Raw genomic sequence first — 16316 nt, forward strand, 5'->3', positions numbered from 1 at the left:
GGCACACCTGGCCAAACCCCCCGCCTCAGCAGCAGCGTGAAGGCCCGCCACTGCCAAGCGCTGCTGCACTTGGTCAGCCTTGGGAAGACCAAGCTGACGGCAACCCATGTGTTGGCCAAACTCCAGGAGCAGGAGAGGATTTGGCTGACCCTCAGAGGCCTCAGAGTCGGAGAGGTGGTTGCCGACAATGGGGCCAATCTGGTTGCCGCAATAGACAGGAGAAACCTGACCCACATCCCCTGTCTTGCCCACGTGCTGAACCTGGTGGTGCAGAAGTTCTTGCGCACCTACCAGGGGATGGGCGAACTGCTGGAAACGGCAAGGAACGTTGTGCGTCACTTCCGGCGCTCGGCTGCAGCCTGTGCGAGCCTGGAAGACGTGCAAAAGGAGCTGGAGCTGCACAGACTTACCTTCTGCTGCCACTCTGCTACCAGCTATTACGTCAAACAATAGCTGCTCACATAATTACTCCTCCATTCCTCCTGCTGCTGCTGCTGTCTGTCTGTGTTTCCCAATGCCAGGGTACACAGATTTACCTTCTGCTGCCACTATGCCACCAGCTATTACGTCAAACAATAGCTATATATCTGTGTAATTTGTTTTACAAGCAAAACCAAAAAACCATAAAAAAAAAGGTTTAATTTTTCTGAGGTGCCCGGGTTGAAAACTGTGTTGTCCCAGTTGTGTATTGGACACAATGTGGGCTGCACGACCGCTGTCTGGGACCTCCTGTTGTGTTTATTTATGCCCTGGTATCACCGCTAGGTACCAGGGCTATTATGTCACGCTGCCTGCCTCATTGACTGCCTGCTGCCACACACTCATCCTCCTCCTCCTGCTGCTGAATTTACCTCCTGCTTTCTGTGTGTTTCCACTGCCAGGGAGCACATACAATGGCGTTTCCAACATGCGTGCGCCACCAGCTATTTGTTACGCTCAAAAATAGCTGCATTTCTTTAAAAAAACAAAAAAATTATATATACTTTTTATTAATACTGTGTGATATTATTTTTAGAGGTGTCCGGGTTGAAAACTGTGTTGTCCCAGTTGTGTATTGGACATGATGTGGGCTTCACGACCGCTGTCTGGAACCTCATGCTGTGTATTTACGGCCTGGTACCACCGCTAGGTACCACACAGCCTATTATGTCTCGCTGCCTGCCTCATTGACTGCCTGCTGCCACACAATTATCCGCCTCCTCCTGCTGCTGCTGCTGAATTTACCTCCTGCTGTCTGTGTGTTTCCACTGCCAGGTAGCACATACAATGGCGCTTCCAACATGCGTGCGCCACCAGCTATTTATTACGCTCAAAAATAGCTGCATTTCTTTTAAAAAAAAAATTAAAAGAGAAATAAGTGAAGAAGAAGAAGACGATATAGAAAAAGAAGGAGAAGAAGAAGAAGAAGAAGAAGAAGAAGAAGAAGAAGAAGAAGAAGAAGAAGAAGAAGAAGAAGAAGAAGAAGAAGAAGAAGAAGAAGAAGAAGAAGAAGAAGAAGAAGAAGAAGAAGAAGAAGAAGAAGAAGAAGAAGAAGAAGAAGAAGAAGAAGAAGAAGAAGAAGAAGAAGGAGAAGGAGAAGAAGGAGAAGGAGAAGGAGAAGGAGGAGAAGGAGAAGGAGAAGGAGAAGGAGAAGGAGAAGGAGAAGGAGAAGGAGAAGGAGAAGGAGAAGGAGAAGGAGAAGGAGAAGGAGAAGGAGAAGGAGAAGGAGAAGGAGAAGGAGAAGGAGAAGGAGAAGATGATGATGATGATGATGATGATGATGATGATGATGATGATGATGATGATGATGATGATGATGATGATGATGATGATGATGATGATGATGATGATGATGATGATGATGATGAAGAAGAAGATATAGAAGAAGAAGATATAGAAGAAGAAGATATAGAAGAAGAAGAAGAAGATATAGAAGAAGAAGAAGAAGATATAGAAGAAGAAGAAGAAGATATAGAAGAAGAAGAAGAAGATATAGAAGAAGAAGAAGAAGATATAGAAGAAGAAGAAGAAGATATAGAAGAAGAAGAAGAAGATATAGAAGATAAAAAAGAAGAAGAAGAAGATATAGAAGATAAAAAAGAAGAAGAAGTATATACAGTACTGAACAAAATTCTGGACACAACTTCTCTTTCCACCTTTTTTTTTTAAAGGAACATCCCCACATAATCACTTGCTGTTGTTACTTGGAAAAAAAGATGTTTCTTGCATCATTCACCCTCAAAACAAGTGTTGGAAGCTATTTAAGGCCAATTCGAATAGTCAGCTCGAATAATGAGCTCGAATACCGACTCGAATAGTGAGCTCGAAGTCCGAGGTCGAATCGAATAGTAAAAAATATTCGACTTGAATATTCGACTGAATTCGAATAATTTACTATTCGAATTCGACCAAACTCGAATAATAAAAAGGGGTATCCGAGCATCACTACCGAGCGGCAACCGCCGCTCGGGAGAATGTTAGACGGCGTAATCGCCGTCTATTTACATGTACAGTGCTGCGATCGGCAGCAGCACTGTACTGGGGACAGCCGTGTGACACGGCTGTCCTCTCCTGAGGCTGGGGAGTGATCGGCTGTCATAGGCTGAAGCCTATGACAGCCGATCACCCTGATTGGCTGGCGGGGGGGAGGGAGGGAGCAGGGGAAAATAACTAAAAAAAATAGCAAAATGTATTAAAAAATAAATAAAATAAATATTTATAAAAAAATATATATATATAAACATCTGTGGAGCGATCGGACCCCACCAACAGAGAGCTCTGTTGGTGGGAGGAAAAGGGGGGGGGATCACTTGTGTGCTGTGTTGTGCGGCCCTGCAGCTTGGCCTTAAAGCTGCAGTGGTCAGTTTAGCAATAATTAGTCTGGTCTTTAGGGGGGTTTAACACTGCAGTCCTCAAGTGGTTAAAGGTAACCAGAGGCATATTAAAAAGAAAAAAAATATACATACCTGAGACTTCTTCCAGCCCCATGCCCACGGATCGTTACCACACTGCTGTCCTCACTCTTCTCCAGCTCCATTACTGGGTCCCGTAAGTTCTGTCAGTCGCAGCCAGTCTGTGCAAGAAAAGTGTGCCCTCTACGTATCTCTGCGGTGAGGAGGAAGCCCCAGGTATGTATACAACTTTTTTTTTTAATACATCTCTGGTACACTTTAACATAGCAAATGTGGTGACAATAGCATGTATGGGTGCTTCGCTATTAACCGCCAAAGTCGGCACAAAGTTTCGTGACCATTACGCAAAATTATGAATGATCACAATACCAGACAAAATTAATTACGATTTTCCCCTGTTTACGGTTTTGCATTGTAATTGTGAATTTCAATGCAAATTTACATCTATGGGAAATTTGTGCTCATCACTATGACAGCTGAAATGTAAAAAAAAAAAAAAAAAAGACAAAATAGCTTCAAACTTCTAGTTGTTTGAAAGACTTTTTCTGTTGAAACAAGATGAAGCAATCCCTATACATTGGCATACACACAAAGCATAAAATCACCTAATATACTTAAAACTGACTTAGGGTAGACTCTATTAATATCTGCATAGTAAGTGCCAGGCCAGTTAGGCAAGACTTCATTACCAGAAATAGGTTAATAATCCGATGTCTGGGAATTCCTTCTCTGCATTTCTTTCTCAATATATTTACTGGAGAGAAGTTTTATTTTAAAGTGATGAAAAAAATACACAGCAAAGTCACGTCACAGTGCACAGCCAAACAGGAAATAATAATAACAAAAAAAGGCAAGAACATCAATAAAAGAGAGAACAACTATAACAGAGACCAGTGACAGGTGAATTGAGGTGTTTAAAGAGGAACTCCAGTGAAAATAATGTAATAAAAAAAGTGCTTCATTTTTACAATAATTATATATAAATGATTTAGTCAGTGTTTGCCCATTGTAAAATCTTATAAATCCCTGATTTACATTCTGACATTTAATACATGGTGACATGTTTACTGTTGGCAGGTGATATAGCTGCTGCATGTTTTTTTGGCAGTTGTAAACAGCTATTTCCCACAATGCAGCAAGGTTCTCAGACAGGAAACTGCCAAGAGTACGTAATCAGAATTTCTTTGTGAGAGGGGTTTCACCACAATATCAGTCACACAGCGCCCCCTGATGATCCGCTTGTGAAAAGGAATAGATTTCTCATGTAAAAGGGGGTATGAGCTACTGATTGGGATAAAGTTCAATTCTTGGTCGGAGTTTCTCTTTAAAGCTTCCCTCTACAGTGATGAGTATCTCACTTTCTTAAAGTGAACCTCCGGACTAAAAATCGACTCAGCAGCACTGGAAAGGCTTTGTGTTTCTTTAACAGTTTCACAGCATCAGAACTTTGTTTCTCTTATACAAGCCTCATTTTTAGCTGCACAGAAGAAAACTGCCCAGGCTTTTTTCCCCTGATGCTGTGCAAAGCATGATGGGATTTCTGATTTTGTTGTTCTCGTTCTGCTATTTTGGTGCAATTTTTTTATTTTTTTTTATTTTTTACATTTTGAATTTGACATTTGAAGCCTAGCGTGTGCAACTGGGAGGGGTAATCAGGACACAGGACAGTTGGAACTGTGTCTCCTGCTCCTTGTCACCTCCTTTCAACCAAAAATATGGCTGCCGCCATGACAAAGATGGCAGCCACTATGAATCACAAACATTTGCCTGTTCTTTTAAAACAGGGTGGGTAAGAGATTATATTACCTATCTATTTTAATTAACATAACTAATGTAACTTGATGACAGTATGTTTGTTTAGGCTGAAGTTCCCCTTTAAGTTCAGATTTGTTTTAACGCAGACCTGAACTCAGAACGTCCTCTCCGCTCTAAAAGATAAGCAACAGCGTAATAACCTTGAAAGAAAAACATTTCTTTGTTGCAACAGATACAAATCCTGTAATACATCTGCAGCATGTCTACTTCCTGCTTGCAAGGAAGCAGACATAGGGTTAAAATTCTGTGTTTACAAATTAGCTGCTCTGCCGAGGCAGCCAGCTGACACAGCTGAGAGATCAAATTACAACTGTCGTTAGTCACAGATGAGAGGGAATTAGACAGGCTAAACTCTCTAAATACATACAGGGTGCATTTTTCTATGTTTTCCATCTGTCCTGTGCAAGAGTACTGGTCCACTTTAATTGTACATGGACCCAGAAGGGAAGAGGAGAGGTACTTACAAGGCAATGAGAAGCACAGAGATCAGAGCACACTGCAGTCAGTATAGGCACATTGTTACAGGTTGTATGGTAAACACTGAAGGTCAAAAGCTGATTATATTAATACAGGCTTAAGTCAATAATCAAGTACATTGCATTATTGATCGAGGTCCCGCTTTAAGCACACCTAAGTGTAAGTACACAAACCATAGTTGTAGGAGTGACTTTCTCAGACTGTAAAACTTGTCTGACAGGATTGTTATTAAGTGTATTGGACAAAGTCCGCTGGTCTCAATAGGAAAAGTGAAAGAAATCATTTGTCCTAGTATGTACTGTATGTAAGTGTGCAGGGGGTAGACACATCCTCTCAGAGCTCATTCACACATCTATACTTTGAGAGTCTCTTGCATGTTGTTTAGATAAAAGGCTTGATGTGTTCTACATGTATGGATAGAGGTCATGTTTGCTTATGCTGAGTAAGGTGGAGTAGAAAGTGCTTGTAGTCCTTATTCATGTGATCACAAACACACTGCGGCTCTGATTTCAATTGGAGAGATTTTGGAGTGAGATTTCCCGTGTGTTGCGGCACAACCTTTCACAGGATTGTTATGTATTGCCTGATTGCAATTTTGTGGAGATGAGGGGCAAGGCTTGACGTGGCATACAGTGGCATAGCTAAGGGCCCTGATGCAAGCTTTACATTGGAGCTCCACAAGCACTCTATACATAACAATTGATACGGCGCACCAAAACCTGCCAATGGCAACTACAGTGTCAGAAATGCAAGAAGGGGATGAGGAACAGTATGTTAATGGTTACCACTATTCAAAGTATCTACAGAAGTGATTATTATGAGCACAGGACCAATAGAGAGCTAATAGTGTAGTTGAGGGGGGCCCTTCGGGGCCCCTCTGGCTCAAGGGCTCCGATGCGTTCGCAACCTCTGCAACCTTTATTGCTACGCCCCTGGTTGCATAGGAAAATTGCATAGCACCTTGCTTGCTGCACAATTTTCATGTGCTCCTGCAGGCTACAAACTGAACCCAAACCCAAGAAAACTGCAGCAAGCAGTGCAATTGTATTTTTGGTAAAGATCCCTTTGAGGGTACAATAGCCTTAAGCCCGGTTCACATTAGCGTTTTAACCAGAACGTATACTGTACAAACGGAACTGATGTGAAAGGATCCGATGTTAACCTATGGATCCATTCACATGCATCTGTTGGTGCGAATACGTTCCGTACTTTCTGTTCTCCGGAACTAAAAAATACTGCAGGCCCTAATTTTCTGGACCATTCTGCCCAGCAGTATGGAACCGGAGAAAAAATGCTGCAGTATTGGGACAATGGAAAACGGAATGTTTCTTCACACTGGTGAAGAAACGGACTGTTCCACGGGGGATGGGGGGATGCAAACCTAGGCAGCGGGAGGGTGAGGGAGGCTGCAGCAGTCGGGTGGGTGGGTAAGGGTGGGTAAAATACATACCTAATGCTCTTTTGAAGCCGGTGGTAGAGGCTTCCGACTTCTTCCGCGTCATGTGACTAGTCACATGACACGCTGGGTAGTCACAGGGGAAGAAGAGGAAGCCTCTACCGCCGGCTTCAAAGCAGCATTAGGTATGTATTTAACGGCAAACTGAGTGAAAACTGATCCGATCGATCGTTTATCAGATCAGTTTTCACTTTCCATTTGGCAGTGTGCACAGAGTCCTCCGGATCCGGTGAAGCGGAGACCGGATCCATTTACCGGATCCGTTCAGCTCAAAACGCTAATGTGAACTGGACCCTAATTGCATACTCCTCTAGTTTCTACAGTTGGCTCCTTGTCCCGGTCTAGAGTCAGAGAATGTCCACGAGAGAGCAACTAGCTAGAGAGTGGTCCTGAGGCTTTTATCCTCCCTCCGCAAAAAAATAATAAAAATAAATAAACAATAAAAATAAAATAAATAAAAATAGGGAGATGGTCTGAAATGCCTTTCTGATTCCACGGTAATTCGGATTTTCCACCAATGCCAATTTCTGTTTTTCCAATTTTCCATTTTTCTGATTTATGCTCTTCCAATTTCGAGGAGTATTTTATTTTGACATTTTTTTGCTTCAAAGAATGCAAATTATGACCAAAAAAATGCTAGTTCAATTTTTGCTGAAAAGTTCTGCAGTCTCTAGTAGGCATGGTCAGAAAATTCCGCGGAATTATTAATTCCGTGATTCCGGTCGGAATTAATAATTCCGATTTTGTTAGTCGGAACGGAATTTCCATATATGTCAAACGGAATTCCGCGGAAATTTTATAATTCCGACGGAATTTTCCGGAATAACATAAAAACTCTCCCTCTCCCTCTTATATCATCCAGTAGGGAACTGCAGATTTTCAAAACAGCTTATATACCATAGCTGGGATTTGAACCCAGGATGCAGTGTGTAGTAGGTATCTGTCTTAACCTCTAGACCATGAACCACACTACATGGTAAAGCTGTCCTAGCATAAACCATACTACCATTATGATCAATTCAATAGAAAAAGTAGCATGATTAAGGATTGGTACTTTTTGAAAAGCATGCTTATATACCATAGTATATCTATTGAATTGATCATAATGGTAGTATGGTACATGCTAGGCCAGCTTTAGCATGTAGAGGTGGGACAAGGTCCTTCAGCACCCAAGGCTGAGACAGCAAAGTGCGCCCCCCCCATCCCTCCCACCCCAGCCATCACACACTGATTGCTATTACACTAAGAGGTGCCCCAGGGCCCCCAACCCCCCCAACACCTTAATCGCTACTTATCTGGCTTGCAGTCGCTGCCATGTATCACCTTTTCTTATTTATTTCTGCTTCAAACACAATTGGGAATGACAGCTGAATGAATTGTGCACCCCCTCCTACACTGCGCCCTGAGGCTGGAGCCTCTCCAGCCTCTGCCTCGGCCCGGCCCTGAGTGTGGTTGATGGTCTAGGGGGTAAGACAGATACCTACTACTATGTAGTGTGGTTCATGGTCTAGAGGTTAAGACAGATACCTACTAGCTACTACACACTGCATCCTGGGTTCAAATCCCAGCTATAGTATATAATATTGCTTTTCAAAAAGTACCAATCCTTAATCATGCTACTTTTTCTATTGCATTGATCATAATGGTAGTATGGTTTATGCTAGGACAGCTTTACCACGTAGTGTGGTTCATGGTCTAGAGGTTAAGACAGATACCTACTAGCTACTACACACTGATCCTGGGTTCAAATCCCAGCTATGGTATATAAGCATGCTTTTCAAAAAGTACCAATCCTTAATCATGCTACTTTTTCTATTGCATTGATCATAATGGTAGTATGGTTTATGCTAGGACAGCTTTACCACGTAGTGTGGTTCATGGTCTAGAGGTTAAGACAGATAGCTACTACACACTGCATCCTGGGTTCAAATCCCAGCTATGGTATATAAGCATGCTTTTCAAAAAGTACCAATCCTTAATCATGCTACTTTTTCTATTGAATTGATCATAATGGTAGTATGGTTTATGCTAAGACAGCTTTACCACGTAGTGTGGTTCATGGTCTAGAGGTTAAGACAGATACCTACTAGCTACTACACACTGCATCCTGGGTTCAAATCCCAGCTATGGTATATTAGCATGCTTTTCAAAAAGTACCAATCCTTAATCATGCTACTTTTTCTATTGCATTGATCATAATGGTAGTATGGTTTATGCTAGGACAGCTTTACCATGTAGTGTGGTTCATGGTATAGAGGTTAAGACAGATACCTACTACATACTGCATCCTGGGTTCAAATCCCAGCTATGGTATATAAGCTGTTTTGAAAATCTGCAGTTCCCTACTGGATGATATAAGAGGATGATATGAGAGAGATTAAAAATTTTCTGAAACGGTAGGTGAATTTCGGTAGTGGCGGTATGCGGAATTACCACGGAATCGGAAATTGGCTCTTCCGACCATGCCTGGTCTCTAGTTGGTCCAATGCTCCAGAGTTCTGTGATTGGGCTAAAATTACAGAGTTGGGGTAAATCGGATTTTCACAGAATTCCAATTTTCAATTCCAACTTCCGATCGGAAATGCAGAAATTTCAATTTTGCGGAATCCGAATGAGGATCCCTAGAAAAAAAAACATATAAACAAAAAACAAAAAAAAAACAAGGTAGAAGCACCCTTTGAAACTGTCACCCATGCAGATTGTTTGCCTCTAAGCATCATTTTTTGTTTCCTCCAAAAAGAGGAATTATTTTGCAGGAAGTGGAAAACAGGTTAGTCAGCTTACACTGAGGCACCCCAGCGAATGAGAGATCAAGCAAGAAATGAAAACAAAGCAAACTCCACCTATAACACAAAATAACACAAAATAGTCAATAGTATTACACAGCAGTCATAGCAGAGCAGCAGAGGAGAGGAAGGCGTGAGCACAACACAGGGAATATACGGAGTGAGTATAACAACGCCAGAAGGAATGTAGATGTGGAATGATTGATGATTAGCCCTCTTGACTTACAATGCTACAGATTAATTTTCGATTCCTAGACAGGATACGTATATTCTGCATGAAGTTTGAACACTCTATAATATATTCTATGCTATACTAGTTTTGTGACATTGTTTTGTTAGTGATTCTGGAGTTTGTCCTCCTAAATCATCTCACAGGAATTGATCCTGTTATCACCAACTCTTCTTCCCAACATCTAGCCTTCCCTCCCCAATTTGATCCCCTACCCGATGCCTAAGCCTATCCTGCCACCAAATGTTCCCCTTCCTAATGCCTAAACCTAATCTACTCTCTTTCCCTGAAATTAAGAAATCCCCTGAAAGTAAGCCCTAGCAGGAATTACCAGCATGCTCAAAATATAAGCCCTACCCCGAAAGCAAGCCCTAGTGCCAGTAAGTGCAATTGTGGGATCAGGAGCGGCACACCTTTCCGTACTGTGTAAGGTTGCTGAACCTTTGATGCAAAGCAACATCAGATAATATTCCAAAAGTCCAAAGGTAGGTTCGCACACCAGCTTTTCAGATAAGCCAAAGATAATTTATTCCATCATTGGAGACAGCTGTATGCTGTATTATGGATTATAGTTCGCTACTTCAAGGACTGGAATAATGCACCCCACAACCAAATCCACAACTGCTCACTGTTGATACCAAAGCTGAAAGGCTCTAGTAAAAAGTGGCGCTCAAACCTACTGCTTGACCCACTGAGTTGTGCTCCCATTTTTGCCTGAGGAAGCGGGGTCACGCCCACGAAACGCGTTGCATTTGTGGAGTTGAATAAATTAATTGTCAATTCTGTTTTATCGAGACTCGAGTGAATTTTCTTTTTTGTAAGAGGGAGGTAAGTCCACCCTAACATCCCCCTCTGCTTTTAAACGGTTTTTAAAATGCTTTACTCTACTCTGGCACCTCTGTATACCGAGCTTTTGCTGATCTTCTAGTCCACCCTGGGTGGAGGGGTGCATCCCCATCTACTATCTACAGAGAGCGACTTCTTAACCTGAGTGGGGTCAGGTCCTAATGCTCCCCACCTGCATTTAAAGTGGTTGCCTATGGGTAACCCGTGTTTGTGAGTATATATACATAAAATTGTATTGAACTCTTCATTTTACCTGACAATACTGCACCATATTGGTACGTCTCGATTCTCTTCTTGTTTTTAAGTAAAAAGTGAAGGTGCCTCCGTCATTTGCCATTCTCATCTGCTCAGTCCCATTCTCCTCGGCAACTTTGGTGAAGCCAAATCTGGACATACTGCGCCACCCATGTTCAGTATGTTTGTTCTGCTCCCCTGTTGCAGCGTGCTAATTGGAGACACGGGGGTGGGGGAGGGCGGGCAAGCTTGCTCCTGTCCTGTGACATCACTCTGCATGGCCACAGGGGAGTAGAAGGGACATACTGTGCATGCACGGTACAGTATGTCTGGGTCTGGTGTTGTCCAAATCGCCGAGGAGAGCGGGATTGAGTGGAGAAGAATGGCATGGATGTTGGGTAACGGGAGGTGCAGTAAGTGCCCACTACCCGCTGCACCTTCACTGTTTACCAGAGCCTTACAGCTTTGGTATCATTTAAGGACTATTCCAATGTCATGACTATATGGAGTCCAGAGACCATGAAGGAAGATAGGAGGATGTCTGGAGTAGTCCAAAGGCCCTTCCACAAAAAAAACAAAAAAAAAACAAAAACAGAGAACACAGGAGCCCCATATAGTATAGTACAGTACTTAACTGAACCAGGTATACATGTATAGATACAGTAGACAGGTACTCACAAGTGTTGGTTGCAAGATCAGCTCAGCAACCACAGTATTTAGGTGAGGAGAACCCATATTCTCCCAGGTCTTTGGGTCCTCTGTGGATGGGTAGGTGGGTCACTCTCCAAGAAAAAAAAAAAGGTAAAGAACTCCAAAAAGAGGAGGGGGGCGTCAGGACTAACCACTTAAGCCAATCTGGACGGATATATTTGTCCAAAAATCGCCACTCAAATCTGGATGAATATATCCGTCCAGCAGTGTTTCTGCCCTTGTGCACGCATATCTGCCTGCATGCGGCTCATTCCCTGCTGCTATTACAGGGAATTGAATGCTGAAGAGGAAACAGTGTTCCCCTGAGGGATTCCCTGCAAATGAATCATTTCCCTCCTAACAGGAGGTATTTGATTCATGAACCAAACAAAAGATCTCGCACTGCCTGGTATCTTCCAGGAGAGTGCTTAGCGCCACCTAGTGGCTAAAAAGTAAAATTAAAGTACAAATAATAAAAAAAAAACACATACAAATGAAAAAAAAACACACAATACACACTAAATAAAAACTGATAGACTCCCCACTCTGCCCATTAACTAAAAAAATAAAAACACACGCTTAAAAAAAAAAATTACAGTTTAAAAAATATATGTAAATAGTTAACTTAGGGACAAAACTTTTTAAATATGTATGTTGTGAATGTATATTACTATACACCTTATTACCTTGAGCCCATATGGGCTTGTAATTAGTGATGGATGCAAAACTGAAAAAAATGCACCTGTATTTCTAAATAAAATATTTGCGCCATACATTGTACTAGGGAAATATTTTAAATGTTGCAATAACCCGGTCAAATGGGCAAATAAAATGTGTGGATTTTATCCACAGTAGAATGTTTTATTTTACAACTATAATGGCTGAAAACGGAGAAATAATGATTTTTTTTTTAAAAAATTCTTATTATTCCTGTTAAAATGCATTTAGAATAAAATAATTCATAGCAAAATGTATCACCCAAAGAAAGCCTAATTGGTGGCAAAAAAAAACAAGGTATAGATCATTTACGTGTGGTGAGTAGTGATAAAGTTATTGGGGGATGAATGGGAGAAGTGCTGAAAGGGGAAATTTGCCTTCGTACTGAAGGTGGAAACATCTGCGGGCTGAAGTTGTTATTTGAGGGTGAAGGGGGTGCCCCAAATTGGGTGTAACAGGTATTTTACAGGCGCACTTAATTGCAGAGATTGTTTCTTTAAGACACTAACCATTTGACCTGAGGAAGCTGGCAAGGACCCACACAACGTGTTGTCTTTTAAGGCTAGTTGTAGCAGTGCGATCGTCCTGCAGCAGGAGATCCCGGGGTAGGATAATCGCACCATAACATTCCCCCATGCATATTACCCTGTGGCTGAGTGCGCCAACAGGGCAACAACAGGTATAGTTCCACCCCCCGCTCAGTGACGTACTTACAAAGTGAACTGTCTATATCATTTATACTGTACACAGCTATTTATAAACTACATGTTGAATTTTAAGCGTGTTCAAAGGAAGAGATGAAGAAGATGTGCTGAGATCTACCAGGCACAGTATTAGGTCCACGCCATATGGGGGAAGGCTGCACTACAAGTTTCCTGGAGGAAATTCATTATTTGTTCATCTGAAAGACAAGAAAAGAATCCGCAATAAGAAAAGATGGTCTCAGGTAAAAAAAAAAAAAAAAAAAAAGTAATTTATTACAGAGTCCTTCAACTGTCATTCCAGGATTTGTTTAACTACTTAAAGGGGCACTACAGCAAAAAACTGTAACATTTAAAATATGTGCAAACATATACAAATAAGAAGTAAGTTTTTTCTAGAGTAAAATGAGCCATAAATTACTTTTCTCCTATGTTGCTGTCACTTACAGTAGGTAGTAGAAATCTGACAGAAGCGACAGGGTTTGGACTAGTCTATCTCTTTATAGGGGATTCTCAGGGATATATTTATTTTCAAAAGCACTAAGTGAATGGCCGTTGCTCTGTCCAACTGCCAGAAAACTGTGTAGGGAGCAGGGAAGCTGGCCAGCATCATTGTTTAAATCCTTTTTAGGGAATATCTTTATAAAGAATAAAAGCCTTGCTGTGAATCCGCTATGAAGAGATGGACTAGCCCAAAACCTGTCACTTCTGTGATTTCTACTGTCTACTGTAAGTGACAGCAACATAGGAGAAAAGTAATTTATGGCTCATTTTACTCTGGAAAAAATGTACTTCTGATTTGTATGTTTGCACATATTTTACATTTTACAGTTTTACGCTGTAGTGCCCCTTTAAGGACATCGCTAGTTGAAATCTACACCCTGTTTTGATGCTGATGTGGCTGCCAGGGCATCAACTCACCGCCGCTGCGCGTTCCCGCCAATCGCTTCGCCATCTCCCCGCCACAGCTCACTCGCCTTGCCATCTCTATTACGGCAAAGCCCTGTGAGCGGGTCAGAAACCAATGAAATCGGCTCCTGACCCGCTCACAGGGCTTTCTGTCCGCGTAAGGAACTCCCATTGGCTTATGTCGATAGACAGGGTCAGAGTGATGAGCGAAAATGCAAATATTCTTTTCGCCGAAAAAAGCACTAATTTCTTTTCGACAGGCGAATTTTCGATCAAATATTTTTGCGTTAATTTTCGCCTAATGCCCGTTATGTTTGCATTAAATACATTGTTTATCGCGTACGTATTTCCGCGTAGTCGTAGTACCGATATGCGAAGCTTTGCCCGCTACGTGTAGTTGATGTATGTATTGCGAAGTCAACTACGCGTGCGGTAACTGTACGGATCATTGTGCATGCGCAGAAATATTATTGCCCTTCTATACGTATACAATTCCGCATGGGAAGGTGGAATGTACACATGTATTAGTTTACCCATGCGCATATTTAGCGGATTATTACGGAAATTTTTCTGCATAAGGGCATAAGCATCCGCATACAGCGGATTATTGCAGAAATGTTTCTGCATAAGTGTCCGCATACAGCGGATTATTGCAGAAATGTTTCTGCATAAGGGCATAAGTGTCCGCATACAGCGGATTATTGCAGAAATTTTTCCGCATAAGGGCATAAGCGTCCGCATACAGCGGATTATTGCGGATTTTTTTCTGCATAAGGGCATAAGAGTCCGCATACAGCAAAGCTTCTTTGATTTTCGCTGCTGGTCGAAAGCGCAAATATTTCCGAAGATTTGATTCGAAAATGGGATTTTCGATGCGAAAATGACTTGGACGAAAATTCGCAAGCAACACTGGTCAGGAGCCAACGAAAGAGGCTCCTGACTGGCTCATAGGACTCTGCCTTCATAGACATTTTTTCATAGCTATATTAGTGATTGGATTGATAAATGTTCCTCTCTGTCTGTCCTTGTCTTGTTTATTGTGGTGGTTACCAGAAACTAAGAGCTGCGGTTGCTCTGAGTAACCTTCCTTCCTGTTTCTGGTCTACCTAATCCTGCTTTAATCTATGCTGTCTCCTCCTCAGCGCATGTCACACTACTTCCTGATATCACCTATTATCACCTATTATTGCATGCCTTTGCCTAGTGGATTCTGGTCGTACTCCTGCCTTCCCGGCCTCAGTCTCTATACCTTGCATGCTAAGACCTGGGGCAAACAGGGGCTTTGCTATATGTGAAGAACGTGAGGTTAGATTGGGTTATGGAGGCTGAACAAAGGCGAGCGATCTGCCAGGCCTTATACTTTATTTAAAAACTTGTCAGCACTTTTTTCAATTGTCAGGTGATGGAGAATTAAATAGGGTATACTGTGTTAAAGGTCATCTGTATAACAGGTCCTTCACTGCTGTTTGCAGTGGCGTAGCAATAGGGGGTGGAAAGGTAGCCCTTGGGCTACGTGTGTGTGTGTGTGTGTGTGTGTGCGTGCGTGCGTGCGTGCGTGTGTGCGTGCGTGTGTGTGTGTAAATCTGGACTGGAGAGGAGAGACATATCGGGTTGTAGTTTGAAGCCCCCCTTCATCTCTCTCTCTCTCTCGAGAATAATGCTATCTTTAAAAGTGGGTTTTTGAATTCTTCAATTTTGTATAGTAAACATACTGATTCTGCTCATATAGGTGATGTATTTGTACTATCTTCTGGAATGGAAACTATATCTCAAATATTCACCTAAAAAGAAGGCAGCTGACACAGCAGCCCTAAAGGTATGAAACAACATAGCATTTCTTACTTCTGTCCCATTGTATGTATGCTGAATAAGTAATTTTATTATTGGTTTCTCGTGCTACTCTGGTATAGACAGTTATGTGTGTATCGAGCAAAGCAGCAAACAAAAACACTTTCTAACTCTACTAGAGAAATTACGTATATTGCAATGCAACATTACAATGCAACACAACAAAAAAGTGGTTACGCTCATTAATGCTGCATACTATAGATTAAAACAACTTTTTTAATACTCTATATTAGGGTACACATTAGTACTATTGCTAGGGGAAGTTTATTTGTTCACCCAGTTCTCTCTAGCTTCCTCTCTGCTTAAAAATCATCCTTCATTCCAATCCTCACACAGCTCACAAATATACTTCACTGTGTCACAGCATGCAGGAGAGTCTGAGGGGGGGCTGATCTGAGGAGGTAACAGGTAACTAGATGTGCTGAAATATTGATGTAATGTAACTAGCAGGGAGATGTGTATACAATATTCCTGACTGAATGACTGACCTGTGATGATGATACACTCCAGGCTGCATCACTTCCTAGGCTGCTATGAGAGGGACAGGCGCTGTTTACAAAGGCATTATCAGGATATTTATCAGTGAGAGAAAGGAAGACAGGGAACACACATTGCTGGAATCTTTAACCACTTACCACCATCTAAGTAAGATTGTTTCAGCAAAGGGATAATTAAACTATACACTGAGGACTAGTTGATAGCAACCCCCCTGTGCAG

The 16316-nt window shown here is 41.9% G+C and overlaps 1 protein-coding gene across 1 annotated transcript in view; it reads left to right on the plus strand.

Annotated features, from left to right (window-relative positions):
• Nucleotides 1–16316, plus strand: part of LOC137526043 (chitin synthase chs-2-like) — a 125598-nt gene that overhangs the window by 68956 nt on the left and 40326 nt on the right. Inside the window, exon 6 of the mRNA XM_068247255.1 lies at nt 12922–13087. Coding sequence (XP_068103356.1) covers nt 12922–13087 — 166 coding nt within the window. The remainder of the gene's footprint in view (nt 1–12921; nt 13088–16316) is intronic.

Source organism: Hyperolius riggenbachi, chromosome 7 (assembly GCF_040937935.1).
Source record: "Hyperolius riggenbachi isolate aHypRig1 chromosome 7, aHypRig1.pri, whole genome shotgun sequence".
Classification (NCBI taxonomy): Eukaryota; Metazoa; Chordata; class Amphibia; order Anura; family Hyperoliidae; genus Hyperolius; species Hyperolius riggenbachi.